This window comes from Odocoileus virginianus, chromosome 14, assembly GCF_023699985.2.
Source record: "Odocoileus virginianus isolate 20LAN1187 ecotype Illinois chromosome 14, Ovbor_1.2, whole genome shotgun sequence".
NCBI lineage: Eukaryota > Metazoa > Chordata > Mammalia > Artiodactyla > Cervidae > Odocoileus > Odocoileus virginianus.
Window position 1 is genome coordinate 58103175 of NC_069687.1, and position 19012 is coordinate 58122186.

Genomic DNA, 19012 nt, shown 5'->3' on the forward strand with positions numbered 1-19012 from the left:
TAATAAATGTGCAAAATTAAGTCACAAAATCTGAGGCCTCTTTGACTTAGTTCATAATTTTGAATCAACAGTTTTGTCCAGTGAGCATTTTGGGGGCATCATTTGCGTTTAATGAAGTACATAGATCTTAAGTATTCAGTTTGAATACTGACAGTATATACACCTGTGTAAGCACCCCACAGAGACAATATTTTCATCCTCCTGGGAAGTTCCTTTAAGTCCTTCCCCACTGCCACCCACTAGGGTTACTTTCGCCTGATCTTGAACTTTATATTATGTATTCCTTTGTATCTGGTTACTCTTGCTCAACATGTCTTTGGGACTCAATAATTTTGTCCTGTGCTAGTAGCTCCTTGTTGCTAAGTTGTATTCCATTTTATGCCTGTACCACGTATGAATATACCAGAATTGTCTTATCCATTTTCCTTCTGATTGTTTCTGAATTTTGCCTCTTGAATAAAGCTACTATAAATAGTCTTGTGTAAATCTTTTGGTAGACACGTTTTTATTTCTCCTGTGTAAAAATCTAGATTTATTTTTCTAAGTACTTGATGTTCTTTGACGTGTTTATAAATGGTATTTTTAAATGCCTATTTTTATTTGTATGTTTATTCTTGGAACTTAGAGAAACAGTTGATTTTTGTATTGCAATTAAGATTTTAGCAAATGGGGATTCCCTGGCAGTCCAGTGGTTGTGACTCTGTGAAAATTCACTGCTGAGGCCATGTGGCAAGGCCAAAAAAAAAAAAATGTTAAGAAATGTGTTTTCTATACGTCCATTCACAGTCTTACCTAGCCTTTCCAGCTATTAAAGGAAGCCTTTATATATATATAGGAATGCTATTTGTTCTTAGAAAACAGACTTAGAAACTCAGTTATTGGGACTTCGCTGGTGATCTAGTGGCCAAGACTCCTAGCTCCCACTGTAGGGGCTTGTGTTCCATCCCTGGTCAGGGAGCTAGATCCCACATACCGCAATCCTATATGCTCTAACGAAGATAGAAGATCCTGTGTACTGCAGCTAGGACCTGGTGCTGTCAAATAAATAAATTAAATGAAACTCACCTATTATAAACAATATAAAGTAAAATTTTAAGTAATAAAATTTAATGCTGCTGAGAAACATTTGCTAACTTCTCATTTAATAAATTTAAAGGGTAGCAGAATATCCTCTCTCTTTAAAACATTGTTTTCCCATCCTTCTAATATTTTCTCATTAGGGAATTCCCTGGCAGTCCAGTGGTTAGGACTCTGTGCTTCCACTGCAGGGAGTACGAATTTGATTCCTGGTCAGGGAACTAAGACCCCACATGCTGTGGGGGCAACTGAGCCCACCCTTGCAACTACTCTGGAGCCTGTGCGCCACAACTAGAGAAAATCACGCACCACAAGAGCCCAAGAGCCCTGCACGCTGGGACAAAAACCCCGCATGCCACAGGGAAGGTCCAATGTGCCACAACTAAGACACGATGCAACCAAATATTTTTTAAAAGTCAGTTGCATTTCTATGTGCTAATACTGTACAAACTGAAAAGGAAATTACAAAAGTAACTCCATTTACAGCAGCCTCAAAAATAACCAAATAGAAATTAACCAAGGAGGTGAAAGACTTGCACAGTGAAAACTAAAAAACAGTGCTGAAAGAGATTAAAGAAGACATAAATAAATGGAAACATCCCATTTTCATAGATTGGCAGACTTCAATACTGTTAAGATGTCAATGCTACCCAGTGTGATCAATAGATTCAGTGCAGATCCTATCAGAATTCTGAGATATTTTTTATTTTGACAGAAATAGAAAAATATACCTCTAAAGTTAATATGGAATCTAAGGGATCCCAGATAGTCAAAAAAATCTTGAACAAGAATAAAGCTAGAAGACTTAGGTTTAATGATTTCAAAACCTACTACAAAGCTACAGTAAAAAAAAAAAATCATAGTTTTAACATAAAAGACAGACGTACGGGACCTAGAATATAATACAAAGTCAGAGATAAACCACTGCATATGAAATAATTTCTGACAAGCGTGCCAAGACTATTTAATGGAGAATGGACAGTCTTTACAACAAAAGATGTTGGGAAAACGATATCCACATACCAAAGAATCAAGCTCACATTGTATACAAAAATCTCAAAATAAATCTAAGACTAAGTGGACTAAGTAAGATAATTTTTTTCTCATTGTCAAGTGTGTGAGAAATTGTGAGGAAGCTCAGATTGTTGTTTCTCAGCCACTCAGTTGTGTCTGACTCTTTGTGACCCCATGGACTGCAGCATTCCAGGCTTCCCTGTCCTTTGTTTCCTGGAGTTTGCTCAAACTCATGTTCATTGAGTTGGTGATGCCATCCAACCATCTCATCCTCTGTCTTCCCCTTCTCCTCCTGCCCTCAATCTTTCACAGCATCAGGTCTTTTCCAGTGAGTCAGCTCTTCACATCAGGTGGCCAAAGTATTGGAGCTTCAGTATCAGTCCTTCCAATGAATACTCAGGTTTGATTTCTTTTAGGATTAACTGGTTTGATCTCCTTGCTGTCCAAGGGACTCTCAAGAGTGTTCTCCAACACCACAGTTTGAAAGTTCTTTGGTGCTCAGCCTTCTTTATGGTCCAACTTTCACATCTGTACATGACTACTGGAAAAACCAGTTTTGACTAGATGGACCTTTGTCAGCAAAGTGATGGCTCTGCTTTTTAATATGCTTTCTAGGTTTGTCATACCTTTTCTTCCAAGGAGCAAGCATCTTTTAATTTCATGGCTTCAGTCACCATCCACAGTGATTTTAGAGCCCAAGAAAATAAAATCTGTCACTGTTTCCATTTTTTCCCCATTTATTTGCCATTAAGTGATGGGACTGGATACCATGATCTTAGTTTTTTGAATGCTGAATGTAAGGCAAGTGTGGAGAAAGAGAATGAGCTGGCCAGTCAGGCAAAGAAAAGGAAGTTTATTAAAGGGAAACGAGAGAGTGGCCCTTGAGAAGAACCAGCCCCTTCCCTTCTGGTGGGTCCCTCTTACGGCCCCCCCCCCCCCCCCCCGCTCCCCCACGTAAGAAACTGGGTCCCCTCAGGGGTGGTTAGTTTATCTTTATTCTGCAGCTGGAGTTTGGCGGTCGGTAGTCTTGAGAAAGTCAAAGGTGTTCAATGGTAGGGTGGTCACTTAGTCTTGGCAAAGAGTGCCAGCGGCCAAAACAGGATGTCACTAGAGCAATGTGGTCAGTTTCATGGGTCACTATGACTTTATAGTTTATTTACGAGTCATTTTTAACAATGAGATCTCATATAGGCCCTATCATTGAGTTTTAAGCAAGCTTTTTCACTTTTTCACTCAGATCTGTTATAGACAACTTTGCTTTACTTTGCCAATAAAGGTCCATCCAGTCAAAGTTATGGTTTTTCCAGTAGTCATGTATGGATGTGAGAGTTGGACCTTAAAGAAAGCCGAGTGCTGAAGAATTGATGCTTTTGAACTGTGGTGTTGGAGAAGACTCTTGGGAGTCCCTTGGACAGCAAGGAGATCCAACCAGTCCATCCTAAAGGAGATCAGTCCTGAATATTCATTAGAAAGACTGATGCTGAAGCTGAAACTCCAATACTTTGGCCACATGATGCAAAGAACTGACTTATTTGCAAAGACCCCGAGGCTGGGAAAGATTGAAGGCAGGAGAAGGGGACGACAGAGGATGAGATGGCTGGATGGCATCACCGACTCACTGAACATGAGTTTGAACAAGCTCTGGGAGTTGGTGATGGACAGGGAAGCCTGGCGTGCTTCTGTCCACGGGGTCGCGAAGAGTCAGACACAACTGAGCTACTGAACCGAGCTGACTTGTTAGAGACTAGGTTTTAGAAGTACGTTATAATCGTACATCTAAGATGTACTTTATCACTACTAGAATTTTTAAATTTACTGTTTATGTTCTCTCCGCTTTATAAAAGAGGACATTCTCCAGAGTATCCCCAGCTCCAAAAGAGCGCCTGAATGGGGACTTTGAAGAAATATTTGTTGAATGGACGGTTATCTCCTTTAAAAAGTTTAAGTTCTTAGGACAGTTTAACAAGCCTGTTCGGTTTCCAGCTCTCATATAAGAATAAGCTTTTTCAAGTCCCGGAATACCCTTTCTAGTAGGGAAGAAGAAAACGGCACGTAAAGAAAGCACCTAGACAAGCAAAGAAACGCAGCCGCAGCTCCTCATCTCCGCCCAGGGATTCGCAAGGCTCAGGGGCTCGGGAGGGGTCAGGCCTCGCGAGGCTGCATCTCTGTCCCTCATTGGCTGAGTTCGGGGGGCGTGGTGCTCAACACAGACCAATCACGGGCGGCTTTCGCCGACACGTGCCGAGGCTGGCCGGAGAATCCCGGAGGTTTCAGGCGAGTTGGGACAGCAAGGATCTGGGCCGAGGTGCATCGCTAAGGGGGCGAGTTGGCCGGGAAAGCTTCGGCTCCGAATCGGCGCGGGCCGCTCTCACGCAGCTTCCTGCCTCTGTGCCCGCAGCCATGTGGGCCGCTCTGAGATTAGCCCTGCGGCCCTGCGCCCGCGCCGCTGCCCCAGCGCTGCGTTCCTATCATGGGGACTCCGTGGCTACCCTGGGCACCCCGCCGGAATCCAGCTCTGCCATCTACCAGGTAGGGTGGGTGAGCGGCCCGGGTCAGTGATTCCTCTTCACCGACGGGACAAGCTGTTGGCCGGACTGGGGGGCATAGTGGGTAGGCTCCTTTTATCAGCAGCTCCTCTTTTCCCTGGATCCGCAGTCATGATTCTGGGACGCACTAGGCGGTTGTGAAGTTTGAAAAAAGAAAACAAGTCAGATACATTTTAGTTCACTTTTAGCACTGGCACTGTCCTTTGTATGTTAAAATCAGTGGTTCTCAAAGCCGGTGGTTCTCCGGGAGCTTGTTCCAATTACAGTAGCCTTAAGCCTCACCCTGGGCCTTTTTGGTCTTCCATGGTGGGGTCCTGATGTTTGCATGGTTAATAAGGTTGGGGGTGAGGAGGGGCAAAGGCCTTGGAGGCAGCTAGCTTTGGGAGCCACTGGCCTAACACAGCTAACCCTGCTCTGTGGTTACTAGATTTGAAAGAGCTGGTTATGTTAATGGGAAATACTTGTATTTAAATAGCTTTTCTTGGAAGTTGGAGGTGCCATAGGTCACAAAATCAACTCCTGGTTTATGAAATATCAGCTGGAAGTTTTCAGTCTATCCCATGGTGTCTAAACCTGTACAGATAAAGTTTAAGTTGTGCAGATAACTTTCAGGAGGTACATTTTATTTATTTATTTTTTAAAAATTTGTTTATTTTTGGAGGTGCTGAGGCTTTCTTGCTGCTAGTGGGCTTTCTCTAGTTGGAGTGTGCGGGCTTCTCCTTGCGGTGGCTTCTCTTTGCGGAGCACAGGCTCTGGGCCTGTGGGCTTCAGTCGTTGTGGCACGCGGGCTTAGTAGCCCCTCAGCTTGTGAAATCTTCCTGGACCAGGGATCAAACCTGTGTCCCTTGCATTGGCAGGCAGATTCTTAACCTCTGGACCACCAGGGAAGTCCCCAGATAAAACATTAAATAATTCTTCCCTTTGGAAAAGCAAATAGGTTGAAAGAAAATCAGCAGACTGAGGCAGAAACAATATCCAGTGAGAGACTTCCAGAAGTTTTTATATTTCCTGGGATCAAGAGAAACATTAAATGGTTATTGTGATATAGGCTTTCTTTGAAAGTGAAAGTGAAAGTTGCTCAGTTGTGTCCCACTCTTTGCCACTGCATGGACTATACAGTATATGGAATTCTCCAGGCCAGAATACTGGAGTGGGTAGCCTTTCCCTTCTCCAGGGGATCTTCCCGACCCAGGGATCGAACCCAGGTCTCCCTCATTGCAGGTGGATTCTTTACCAGCTGAGCCACAAGGGAAGCCCAAGAATACTGGAGTGGGTAGCCTATCCCTTCTCCAGCGGATCTTCAGGACCCAGGAATTGAACCGGAGTCTCCTGCATTGCAGGCAGATTATCAACTGAACTATCAGGGAAGCCACTATTTAGGTACTTAGAATAGATGTGCAGGAATGGAGTCATATTTTTGTTGGGGAGACAGACAAGAAAGCAGTGCGTTGTGATGAGGGGTGTCTAAAGCCTAGAAAGTGATTGCAGAAAGATAAGTAATGAGCGAGTTGGCTCTTGAATGGGTTAAGAACTGTCCAGGTTCAGGGTGGAGAATGGGCCTATACAGCCAAAGGAAGTCATGAGAACATAGGTTCTAAATTATGAAAGCAGTTAGTGGGAGTGAGAACTTGGAAGTCCTGGTGTGGAATTCATGGGGTGGATGGGATTGCATATGCGGCCAGGTAGAGGAGCCATGTGTAGGAGCCATGTTTTGATTTCACTTTGCAGTCTGTTTGCTGAGATATTTAAGTAGAGAAGTGGCATGATGCTGTGAACGTGGTGGAATAATCGGTGGAGCAGCAGGGTAGGGAATGGGTTTCCCACCATACCGACCGAATATGATTCTTCGTGGTGTGTTCTCTTGGTCGCTGTAGACCTCTGAGTGTTCTCCAGTGCTCCTGTGAGGTTACTTTAGCCGGTTCAGGGTTGTTCTGTGATGTCTCTGTGAGGGAATGAGCTCCTGGAGCTTACTGGTCTGCCGTCTTTTTGAAGTCAGGTCTGGGCTGATGTATTTAATAGCGGCTGCTAGTCAGGGGTTAGGGAGCGTGAGCCCGAGATTATAATTTCTTTCTCTGTGTAAAATGTTTCATGTTCTGGTTTAGTCTGTGAGCTAGTAATTAGAATAGGGAAGTAATTGCGCTATGGTGGAAAAAACACTGGTTTAGTATTTCATATATATTTAAAAGTAAACAAGGAACATTTTTCCACAGAGGGGGATATCCTGGAGGAAATGTTAACAGTGGCCTTTCAGTGGGCAGAAGAGGCATTGTGCTTTAAGAACAAGATTCTAGAGCTAGTGAGCTTTGGTTTAAAATCCTGATTCTACTACTTGTTAGCTGAGTGATCTTGGGACTAATTACTTACTTCTCTGTGCCTCACCTGTGTTGTGGCATTGATGATTAGGTATATGTTTCATTTATCAAGACAGTGACAGTGCCTGAAGTATAATAAACCCTCGAGAATTATTAGCTCTTGCTACCTTGCCTCCTCTTCTCAAGGTCATCTCATGATCCGTATTAGCTAGATTTTACTTCTGTAATGCTGAATAGCAACCAGTCCCAAGATTTTAGTGTTCAAAAGAACAAGTATTTAGTTTTCACACTTGGGTCGGTGGTGGCAGTTCTGCTCTAGGACTGCATTAGATTCAGGTCCGCACTGTTTCTTTTCTTTTTTAAAAGTTTGGCTGCGTTGTGTCTTCACTGCTGTGTGCTGGGATACTTGTCCTGTGGCATGTGGGATCTTAGTTTCCCAACCAAAGATCGCAGCCACATCCCCTGCTTTGAAAGGCAAATTCTTAACCACTAGACTACCAGGGAAGTCCCTGCTCTACTTGTTTCTTATTCCAGGACCCAGAATGCGGGGGCAGGGGCTGCTGTGGGGTGCTGCTCTCATTATGGAAGCCTGGGGCACAAGAGGAAAGAGTGTGGAAATACCTTGTCCTTCTTAAAGCCTCTGCTCTCAGCTGGTACACTGGCACTTTTGCCTATGTTCCACTTGTCAGGTCACATAATGTGGATAGATTCAGAGATTGTGGGGTAGGAAAGTATAGTCTCACAGTGAACCTTGGCAAGGGTGGGAGGGAAGGATGAATTTTAAACAGGAAGCACAGTCTGCCTTAAGGGTACTAAGGCCCAGCTCGAGGTCTGAGTCCCATGTGCAGGGGAGGAGAAAGGGTGAATAGGCAAAAGGACACCCTCACCTGCTTGTCCTCTTTTTTAAGGAGCCTTCCTGGAAGTCATACCTGACAACTTTTGCTTCAAACTCATTGGTTAGAATTTAGTCACATGGCCACACTTGTCCGGAAAAGGAGGCTGGGGTTATTTTATTTTGCTTTTATTTTTCTGGTTTTTGGGGATGTCTCATGGTTTGTGGGATCCTAGCTCCTCAACCAGGGATTGAATCTATGCCCTTGGCAGGGCAGTGAAAGCCTGGAATCCTAACTATTGGACCACCAGCGAATTTCCCTCTGATCCTTTTAAAACATGAAATAGGATCCTTTTTCCCCCCGGGCTTTGTTTTTAAGGGTAAATTGTCAATAAGTGTGAAAGCAAGTATTTCTGAATTGGTTGGCATCTCCTCACAATCGTATTTGATACTACAGAAAAAGAAGATGGCATTCTAACCCTCAAGGGGTTAGAATTCCTAAACAAAGTAAAACAAGTAGAGGTAAGCTCAATAGATGTGTAAGGAGGGAAGTGGTTAAAATGAGTGGGAGCAGCCAGAAATGAAGTTGGAGATGAGATGGAGTATAGATTAGGCTTTAAAAGGGCATGCCGAGGGACTTCTCTGGCAGTCCAGTGGTTAAGACTCTGAGTTTCCACTGCCAGGGGCACAGGTTTCATCTCTGATCAGGGAACTAAGATTCCACATGCCTCGAGGGGTGGCCAATAAATAAATAGATAAATAAATAAATAGAGGTTGAGATTTATATTGATGGACCAGAGAGGGGTCGTGGTAGTGCAGAAGACATGGAGCAAAGACAGAGAGGCACGAACTAATCTTTTTTCTATGTTGGAGTTGGCTCAGTACAGAAGTGGCCCAGTGTGGAGGCTACATATGGTTGGCATCTAATGCTGTGCTCCTTAACCCTCATTATGGTAAAAAAAAAAACACAACAAAACTTCATTGGTTTCCTATAATACTCTCCCTCTTTTTCCTTGCTTCTGTTTTAGGAAAACTACGAACAGATGAAAGCATTAGTAAATCAACTCCGTGAGCGAGCGCAGAACATCAGACTAGGTAAGCGCTCCATTACTCTTCAGTTTATGCTTTTAATTAAGATGTCTCTTTGTTTTAGAAAAACTAGTAGCATCAAGGTTTTGACTCTTCAAGACTGTGCATTTGCTGTTAGTGGGAATGTAAATTGGGGCAGCCACTATGTAAGACAGCATGTTGTTGTTTAGTTGCTAACTCGTGTCTGACTCTTTTATGACCCCGTGGACTGTCGCCCACCAGGCTCCCCTGTCCGTAGGATTTTCCAGGCAAGAAGGAGTGGGTTGTCATTTCCTTCTCCAGGAATCTTCTCCATCTAGGGATTGAAGCCGCGTCTCCTGCATTGGCAGGTGGATTCTTCCTGAGCCATCAGGGAAGCCATGTAACACAGTGTGGAGGTCCTTAAAAAGTAAAAATAGAGTTACCATATGATCCAGCAATCCGACTCCTAGGCTTATATCTGGAAAAGATGAAAACTCTTAATTCCCCAGTGTTCATAGCAGCACTGTTTACAAGAGCCAAAGACATGAAAACAACCCAGATACCCACCAACAGGTGATTGGTTTAAGATGTGGTATACATATATATATGTGGATATATACTCAGTCCTAAAAAGAGAATGGAATATTGCCATTTCTAGCAACATGGATGGACCTAGAGAATATCATACTAAGTGAAGTAAGTCAGGAAGAGAAAGATAAATATTATATAATATTTTATATATGGAATCTAAAAGATAATGCAAATGAATCTATACACAAAGCAGAAACAGACATGGAGGTATAGTCCAGTGGCAGAACATTTGACCGCAGGGACAGGCCCAAAGACAGAAGGAACAAACCTCTGGTTGCCAAAGGGGAAAGGAAAGGGGTGAGAGAAATTAGGAGCGTGTGGTTAACAGAGAAAAAGTTAGTATGCATAAAATAGATACGCAACATGGATTCACTAAACATGGAGGACAGTATTTACTATCTTGTGATAACTGATAATGGAAAATAAACTGAAAAAATATGTATAAATGAGTCCCTTTGCTGCACACCTGGAACTAATACAATCCTGCTATTTAACTATTGCAGTTTAAAAAGCCTGCATTTGTCGGCATGCAGTTTATTTTTAACTAGTATTTGGCCAATTTTTCTGCTCAGGTAACACTGCCATTATTTGGGGGAAAGTAGAAATTCAGATTCATCAATTATTATTATTTTTTTTGTCCACACTTTGTGGCTTGTGGGACCTCAGTTTCTCAACCAGGGATTGAGCCTGGGCCCTGGCAGTGAAAGCACCAAATCCTAGCCACTAGAGCACCAGAGAACTTCCTCATCAGTATTTTAAACTATTTCTTCTTAAGGTTTTTATTTCAGTCACATAGTCACTGAAAGTTTTGTTTTACTTGAAGAAAAACATTTTATGTTCATTAGTCATATTCATACTATATATTGTATTTTTTATAATTGTGCTTTTTCTGCTGTGTTGTATAATTTGGAAATAATTTCTGTGTGGATTTATTGCTAATTAAATAAATGAGATTTCCTAAAAACTTTGTAATTTGTCATTTTTTATTTTTAAATTGTGGACATAATAGACATTCTTTTTCTTGGAAGAAATTGCATCCTAGGAATATAAAATGCTAATATTTAAATAAGTACTACATCAACTTCTCTTGTGCCTTTATTGGTATATATGATAATTTACTTTAGAAGGCTCTGTGACTTGAAATAACAGCCATTTCCAAAGTAAGAGTCCTCATATTAAAGTACCTGAGAAGGAGCTATTTGAATTTTATAGCCTTCATTTAAAAAGAATTCTCTGACTCCGGGGGTGCAGCGAGGAGAGAAATGAGGCTGAGCTGGGTCTTGACAGTACTGTCCATCTGCCTGAGCGCCCTGGTCATGGCCACAGGGGCCGAGGGCAAACGGAAGCTCCAGATCGGAGTCAAGAAACCGGTAGACCGCTGTCCCATCAAATCGCACAAAGGGGACGTCCTGCACGTGCTCTACACGGGGAAGCTGGAAGATGGAACAGAGTTTGACAGCGGTCTGCCCCAGAACCAGTCCTTTGTCTTCTCCTTGGGCACAGGCCAGGTCATCAAGGGCTGGGACCAGGGGCTGCTAGGGATGTGTGAGGGGAAAAAGCGGAAGCTGGTAATCCCATCAGAGCTGGGGTATGGAGATCGGGGAGCTCCCCCAAAGATTCCAGGTGGTGCAACCTTGGTGTTCGAGGTGGAGCCGCTCAAAATCAAGTGATGTTCAGAACTGTAGCCAAACTGGAGAAAGGTGGTGGAGAGGCCCCCATCAGGGACCAGGCTGTTTAAAGAAAGAAAAAAAACCTTAAAACCCAAAATAAACCAACAAAAAAGAATTCTTTTCAATATCCTCATATATAGAATCTGTTTGGTCTATCAACCTGTGGTTTAAGGGTGTTGTATTTCTGGATATGATCTTATCACATTCAGAGGACAGACTTTGAGCAGAAGTCATTACTGAAATAATTTGGCAAAATCTTGATGGATTTCTGTTTAAAGTATTTTTTATATGTTTTTTCCTCTAAGCACTTTAAGGATGGAGACAAGGTAATTGATTAATGGCAGATGGACAGAAAGATCATCTAAAATTGTGTATTCATTTGTGTAGGTATTAGGGAAGAAATAAGCTCAGTATTTTCATCCTTTGTAGAATTTTGAGGTTGGTAGTTATTCTAATAAGTAAGCCATTTTGGTCCAGTTATGTAATCCCTCTTGAACATTTTCAGTATCTCATTTGTAACTTGAGACTCAAGAGTGGGTCTGTGAATTACAGGCATTATTTACTCCAAGCACACATTTCTGTCTTCTTTTGACTTAATAGATTAATCAAAGTTAATTGAAAAAAACCATTAAAAAAACCTGTTTGGAATACATTGGTCTCTGCCTTTTGTACTGTAGTAGTTTAGTGTCAAAGTCAATTAAATCCTCTAAAAGTTACCATGACATGAACAACTAGATATGAAACTCAGTGTGGGGCCAGTTGAAGCAAAGACCTCATTCAGATGGCAGTAATTGCTCCCATTCTATCTATAAAGATATAGATTAAAAAAAAAAAAAAAAACAGGCGAAGAGTGTAAACTTCATATAGGTCCTTCTGTATTGTGTGTTCTCAGTTGTATCTGACTCTTTGTGACCCCATGGATTGTAGTCTTCTTTCCATGAAATTTTCCAGACAAGAATACTGGAGTGGGTTGCCATTTCCTACTCCAGGGGATCTTTCTGACCCAGGGATCGAACCCTTGTCTCTTGTGTCTCTTGCACTGGTAGGCAGATTCTTTACCCCTGTGCCACCTGGGAAGCTATTCCTTCTAGATTAGGTACTTGTAATATAAGAAGAATATTATTTTGATAATGGCTGTATCCAGTCCCTTCGGTTTTAAGTCACAAAGATCCAAATCAAACTTGTTTAATCCAGAAGCCAACCACCAAACCATGGAAAGGAAGTGCGGAATGGACTGGGGGACTCCAAGCCTTCCAGGACTTACTTTCTCTGCCCATTTTCTCTCATTTCAGGATGTGCATGTGTGTTGGACCACATTCTCTTTCTCCACGAGGTGGGGAACTAGGTTGCTTGGAGGCCAGCAACAATCTGAAGTAAATTGTAAACAATCAGTTTACAATCTGAAGGAAAGATCTAGTTATCCTTTCACTCCAATTTGGAAAACTGTGATGGGTTCTCTGGGGTCCCATGTTCTCTTCCTGACCCAGTCACTGTATCCAGTGGGGTGTGGTACGTACAGTGCCAGCCTGGACCCATGTCCACCAGGACTCCAAGACAGTGTGCAGCTGGCAGCTCCTGAAACTTCATGGCGTGGCAATGGTTTTCAGGAAAGGAGGAAAGGAAAGCAGGCAGTCAAAAAGCAAAGGATGTCAATTACACTGTCTCCAGACCACCCTGGGCTTTCTTGGTGGCTCAGTGGTAAAGAATCCACCTGCAATGCAAGAGACAAGGGTTTTATCCCTGAGTCGGGAAGATCCCCTGGAGAAAGAAATGGCAACCCGCTCCAGTATTCTTGCCTGAGAAATCCCATGGACAGAGGAGCTTGGAGGGCTACAGTCCATGGGGTTGCAAAGAGTCGGACACGACTTCATGACTAAGCAACAACAGACCACCCTAATTTCTCTCCAGGAAGAGAGGGGTGTGTAAATAGGAGGGTGAGTTGTAAAAACAGGGGTAGCAGACATTTGTCATTCTTTTTGACCAGGTAACTCCTGAACGCCTGTTCTAAGTGTGAGGAAATGGTGTTAAAAAATGACATGAGTTTTTGTCTATTCGATATGATTTGAGAGGCAAGATATACTGCTGGTATGCATTTCAGAAAGATGACTAGAATCATACTCTTGAAGTCATCTTGGAATAAGGCATTGTCTCATGAAAAAGAATCAGAACCCTTGCTGAAATGAAAGTATGTTTTGTTGGGAGCAGAACTGATGAATGAATTACTCCCTTTGGATGGCAAGATTAGTGGGTGTGACTAAGAAGCAGTGGAGTCCGCCAGCCCTGAGCATCTGGGGATGGCAGGCCCTGAGCATCTGACGGTCTGGTTCTAGAGGAGAGGAGAGCGCTGAGCAGGGCTCCTTGGGAGGGAAGCTAGGGAAGGACAAACAGCCTTCCTCACAGTGCTGCCTAGAGTTAGTACTGTTATGCCAGGAAAATGGATATTACACAGGTACATATAATGTAAAAGTTATATACACTTCGGTCCGTGGGATTCTGTAGGCAAGAATACTGGAGTGGGTTGCCATGCCCTCTTTCAGGGTATGTTACCCACCCAGGGATCAAACCCACATCTCTTAAATCTCCTGCATTGGCTGGCAGGTTCTTTACCACTAGTGCTATCTGCGAAGCCGTATGTTATTATATAACATATATATCAGTAATACCTTTAAAGACACATTTTAAAAAATATATTTTATTGAAGTATAGCTGATTTACAGTGTTATGTTAATTTCTGCTATATAGCAAAGTTCAGTGATTCTTGTTCATACTCTCTTCCATGATGGTTTATCACAGGATATTCAGTATAGTTCCCTGTGCTATGCAGTAGGATATTTTTGTTTATCCTATATATAATAGTTTACATCTGCTAATCCCAAACTCCCTGACCATCCCTCTGTGACCCCCCTCTCCCTCTTGGCAACTACAAGTCTATTCTCTATGAGTTTGCTTTTGTTTCATCAGTTCAGTTCAGTCGCTCAGTCGTGTCTGACTATTTGTGACCCCATGGACTGCAGCACACCAGGCTTCCCTGTCCATCACCAACTCCCGGAGTTTACTCAAGCTCATGTCAATTGAATTGGTGATGCCATCCAACCATCTCATCCTCTGTCATCCCCTTCTCCTTCCACCTTCAATCTTTCCCAGCATCAGGGTCTTTACAAATGAGTCAGCTCTTTGCATCAGGTGTCCAAAGTATTAGAGTCTCAGCTTCAGCATCAGTCCTTCCAATGAATGTTCAAGCCTGATTTCCTTTAGGGTGGACTGGTTGGATCTTGCAGTCCAAGGGACTCTCAAGAGTCTTCTCCAGCATCACAGTTCAAAAGCATCAATTCTTCAGCGCTCAACTTTCTTTATAGTCCAACTCTCACATCCATACGTGACTACTGGAAAAACCATAGCTTTGACCTTTGTTGGCAAAGTAATGTCTGCTTTTTAATATGTTGTCTAGGTTGGTCATAACTTTTCTTTCAAGGAGTAAGCGTCTTTTAATTTCATGGCTGCAGTCACCATCTGCAGTGATTTTGAAGCCCCCCAAAATAAAGTCTGTCACTGTTTCCACTGTTTCCCCATCTATTTGCCATGAAGTGATGGGACCAGATGCCATGATATTAGTTTTCTGAATGTTAAGCTTTAAGCCAACTTTTTCACTCTCCTCTTTCACTTTGATCAAGAGGCTCTTTAGTTACTCTTCACTTTCTACTATAAGGGTGGTGTCATCTGCATATCTGAGGTTATTGATATTTCTCCTGGCAATCTTGATTACAGCTTGTGCTACATCCAGCCCAGCATTTCTCATGATGTTCTCTGCATATAAGTTAAATAAGCAGGGTGACAATATACAGCCTTGACATACTCCTTTTCCTATTTGGAACCAGTCTGTTGGTCCATGTCCAGTTCTTTTTTTTTTTTTTTTTCATGTCCAGTTCTAACTGTTGCTTCCTGACCTGCATATAGGTTTCTCAGGAGGCAGGTCAGGTAGTCTGGTATTCCCATCTCTTTCAGTATTTTCCACAGTTTACTATGATCCACATACTCAAAGGCTTTAGTATAGTCAATAAAGCAGAAATAGATGTTTTTCTGGAACTCTTTTGCTTTTCCCATGATCCAGTGGATGTTGGCAATTTGATGTCTGGTTCCTCTGCCTTTTCTAAATCCAGCTTGAACATCTGGTAGTTTACAGTTCATATATTGTCGAAGCCTGGCTTGGAGAATTTTGAGCATTACTTTACTAGCATGTGAGATGAGTGCAATTGTGCAGTAGTTTTTATTTCATAGATAAGTTCATTTGTGTCATATTTTAGATTCTGCATGTAAGTAATATCATATGGTATTTGTCTAACTTACTTCACTTAGTGAGGCAGTCTGTAGGTCCATCCATTTTGCTGCAAATGGCATTATCTCATTCTCTCTTATGGCTGAGTAGTACTCCATTATGTGTATGTGTGTGCATGTGTGTGTGTATGTGTGTGTACGTGTGTGTATGTGTGTACGTGTATGTGTACATGTGTATGTGTATATACGTGTTTATGTGTGTGCATGTACGTGGGTGTACATGTGTATGTGTGTATTGGTATGTGTATGTGTACATGTGTATATACACGTGTATTTGTGTGTATGTGTGTACATGTATGTGTACACTTGTGTGTACATGTGTGTATGTGTACATATATATGTACACATCACATCTTCTTCATTCATCTGTCTGTGGACATTCAGGTTGTTGCCATTTCTTGGCTGTTGTGAATAGCATTCCTATGAGCAGAGGGGTGCATGTATCTTTCGAATTATGATCTTGTCTGGATATGTGCCCAGGAGTGAGATGGCTAGTTCATGTGGCAACTCTATTTTTAGTTTTTTGAGGAACTCCATAGTGTTTTCCATAGTGGCTGTACCAGTTTACATTCCCACCAACAGTGTAGGAGTTTTCTCCACACCTTCTCTAGCATTTGTTGTGTGTAGACTTTTTACTGATGGCCGTTCTGAATGGTATGAGGTGGCAGTTCATTGTAGTTTGGTTTTGCTTTTCTCTGATCATTACTGATGTTGAGCATCTTTTTATGTGCCTGTTGGCCTCATGTGTAGATATCCTGAGTTTTGAATTCCTAACATTTCCTAAATAATTTTCAGATAAGAGGAAGGGACAGTGTTTCAAGTTGCTTGGAAGGTTAACCCTTGAAGTTTTCATCTAAGAGAACTTGTGATAAATAAAAAGGTTGACAGTAATGAATGGATTCTTGTGCTCCATTTTGTGTTTTCTTTCCTTCCTCCTCACTGCTCCCTTTATTTCAGGTTTCTTCTCAGGGCACCATGTTTGCTCTCCCCTTGGGATCCCATAGAGCGTGTAGGGGCCTCCCCTGGTGGCTCAGCGGTCAAGAATACACCTACAAGGCGGGAGACGCAGGTTCTGTCCCCCTGTTGGGAAGATCCCCTGGAGGGTGGCATGGCAACCCACTCCAGTATTCCTGCTGGGAGAATTCCACGGACAGAGGAGCCTGGTGGGCTGCAGTCCATGGGGTGGCAAGAAGTCAGACGTGACTGCGGCGGCTCGACTAGTGCTAGACGCCTAGCACTTATAGCACATAGGACCTGCTGCTAAGCCGCTTCAGTCGTGTCCGACTCTGTGCGACCCCACAGGCGGCAGCCCACCAGGCCCTGCCGTCCCTGGGATTCTCCAGGCAAGAGCACTGAGTGGGTTGCCATTGCCTTTTCTGATAGGATCGCTAGGCACGGCTTAGTTGTTTCTATAGGTGGAGCAAGGATTATCCCAGCTGTGTGATTTATGCTAGCCAGACCTTAAGTATTTTGGTCAACAAGTTAACTGAAGGCCTGTAAGTGTTTTGATAGATTTAGAAGTGCTTAGTTTTTCTAAAACTGGGTAATAACTTTATTGATATAGAAAAATGCAAAGTTTCTGGTGGTTGAAACAAGGGCCTCTTAATGACCTTAAGATAAGGCTTATGTAGGTTTTTTAAAATATTATTTTATTAATAGTTGATTTACAATGTCATGTTAATTTCTGCTGTATAGCAAAGTGATTCAATTATACATATATGCACATTTTTCATATTCTCAATTATGGTTTATTACAGGATGTTGAATATAGTTCTTTGTACCATACAGTAGGACTTTGTTGTTTAAGGAGTTTGTGTAGTTTTAAAAACACTTTGGAGTGGAAGTTAAACTGCATGTCTGTAGCTCCAGCAGTGCATATAGCATCATTGAAGTGACCACAGTTAAGCATTTGTGCTGAGCATGCGGAGGCCGACTGCTATGTCTCGACTGCCCCCTGGTGACAGCAACGAAAAGATGCTATAACCTGTAAAATGCTTCCTGATTTTAGGAGTGTTAAATGTGAACAAAATGTGTGTTTTAGAATCAGTGCAATATGGTAAATGAGATTGAAGGAAAACATGGCTTTTCCGGCTCTGAATCTGTGGGGGTGGAGATAATTAATGCAAAAATCTTTAAGAGTAATGTTTAGAAAACTAAGGTGCTGTGACATGCTGTCTTTTTGTGGTCTATGTGAATTCTGTGACCTGAGAATTTGTATCAAGGATAGCACTCTTTGTGATTTTTCCTAATAAAATCTGAATTCACTAGATGCTCTGTGTAGCATAAGGGAGTTAGAGAAGGCGAGGTTTAGGAAAAGAATGAGACCGGCACTTTACAGGAACAGGTCACCTTTGATGAGGTGAGAAGGGGCAGCGGTCAGATTAGTGAGCTGCTGCACTTATCTAAGAAAAGAGTCAGTATATATAGGCATGTATGTGGAAAGCTACTGTCTTAAGGGGGCCTGTTCTTCTCCAAGGTTGTTCGGAGTAGTTATCTCTTAAACGGCTGGGGCAAGGAATTTTGGAGATCCGCCAGAGGCTGGACCCTGCTGGGAGCTGGGCGTAATCAACCTTAATGTCCATTTTTTCCTCGGGTGAGAGAGTTCTTTGTTTTGCATAGAATGGTGGGGAGGACCCGGAGGGGAGTTTAACTCCAGGCTGTTTTGAGCCAAGTAACTTTCCTTCACTCTGAATAGCAAAGTCAAAGTTTAGGCAGAATTAAGAATAATATTGGTCTAAGTACTTAAAAACAAACAAACCACAAATCTGTTTTCTTACCTCTTTTTCATCTCACCCTCCCCTGCTGCCTTTTTCCTGTCAGCCACTGAGTGGACACTTATGCCCCTCAGCTCCCCAAAGACCTTCACCCAAGCCTGGTCTTCTTTTTAATGCCTTAGGTTCACTTTTATTTAATATTTATTTTTAAACAGCTTTATTAAGGTATAATTGGCATGCGATAAGCTGCATTATGTAAAGTGTACAGTTTGATGAGTTTTGACATATGTATATACCCATGGAACTGTCTCTCCATCAAGGTGATGATGAAAATGTCACTCTCAGAAGTTTCCTGCCCTTTGTCACCCTTCTGCTCCCCCCTCTCTCCTACCCCAACACATACCTCAGTTAGGAACTCTGAATTCCCTGGGGCTGGGCCCTGTGACTTAATTCACACTACCTTGTAAGTCTTTCTCTTCCAGAATTATTTTCTTTTTATTTATTTATTTTCATTTATTTTTATTAGTTGGAGGCTAATTACTTTACAATATTGTAGTGGGTTTTGTCATACATCGACATGAATCAGCCATGGATTTACATGTATTCCCCATCCCAATCCCCCCTCCCACCTCCCTCTCTACCCAGTCCCTCTGCGTCTTCCCAGTGCACCAGGCCCAAGCACTTGTCTCATGCATCCAACCTGGGCTGGTGATCTGTTTCACTATAGATAATATACGTGTTTTGATGCTGTTCTTTCGAAACATCCCACCCTCGCCTTCTCCCACAGAGTCCAAAAGTCTGTTCTGTACATCTGTGTCTCTTTTTCTGTTTTACATGTAGGGTTATCGTTACCATCTTTCTAAATTCCATATAT

The 19012-nt window shown here is 42.4% G+C and overlaps 1 protein-coding gene and 1 pseudogene across 3 annotated transcripts in view; both read left to right on the forward strand.

Annotated features, from left to right (window-relative positions):
* The first annotated feature begins 4332 nt into the window (after positions 1–4332).
* MCCC2 (methylcrotonyl-CoA carboxylase subunit 2) overlaps positions 4333–19012 on the forward strand; it is a 76567-nt gene continuing 61887 nt past the window's right edge. For all 3 annotated transcript variants that reach the window (XM_020915601.2, XM_020915618.2, XM_020915609.2), the window contains exons 1-2: positions 4333–4620; positions 8810–8876. In XM_020915601.2, coding sequence (XP_020771260.2) covers positions 4492–4620; positions 8810–8876 — 196 coding nt within the window. In that variant the 5' untranslated portion in view covers positions 4333–4491. The remainder of the gene's footprint in view (positions 4621–8809; positions 8877–19012) is intronic.
* Positions 10586–11929, forward strand: LOC110152085 (peptidyl-prolyl cis-trans isomerase FKBP2 pseudogene; annotated as a pseudogene).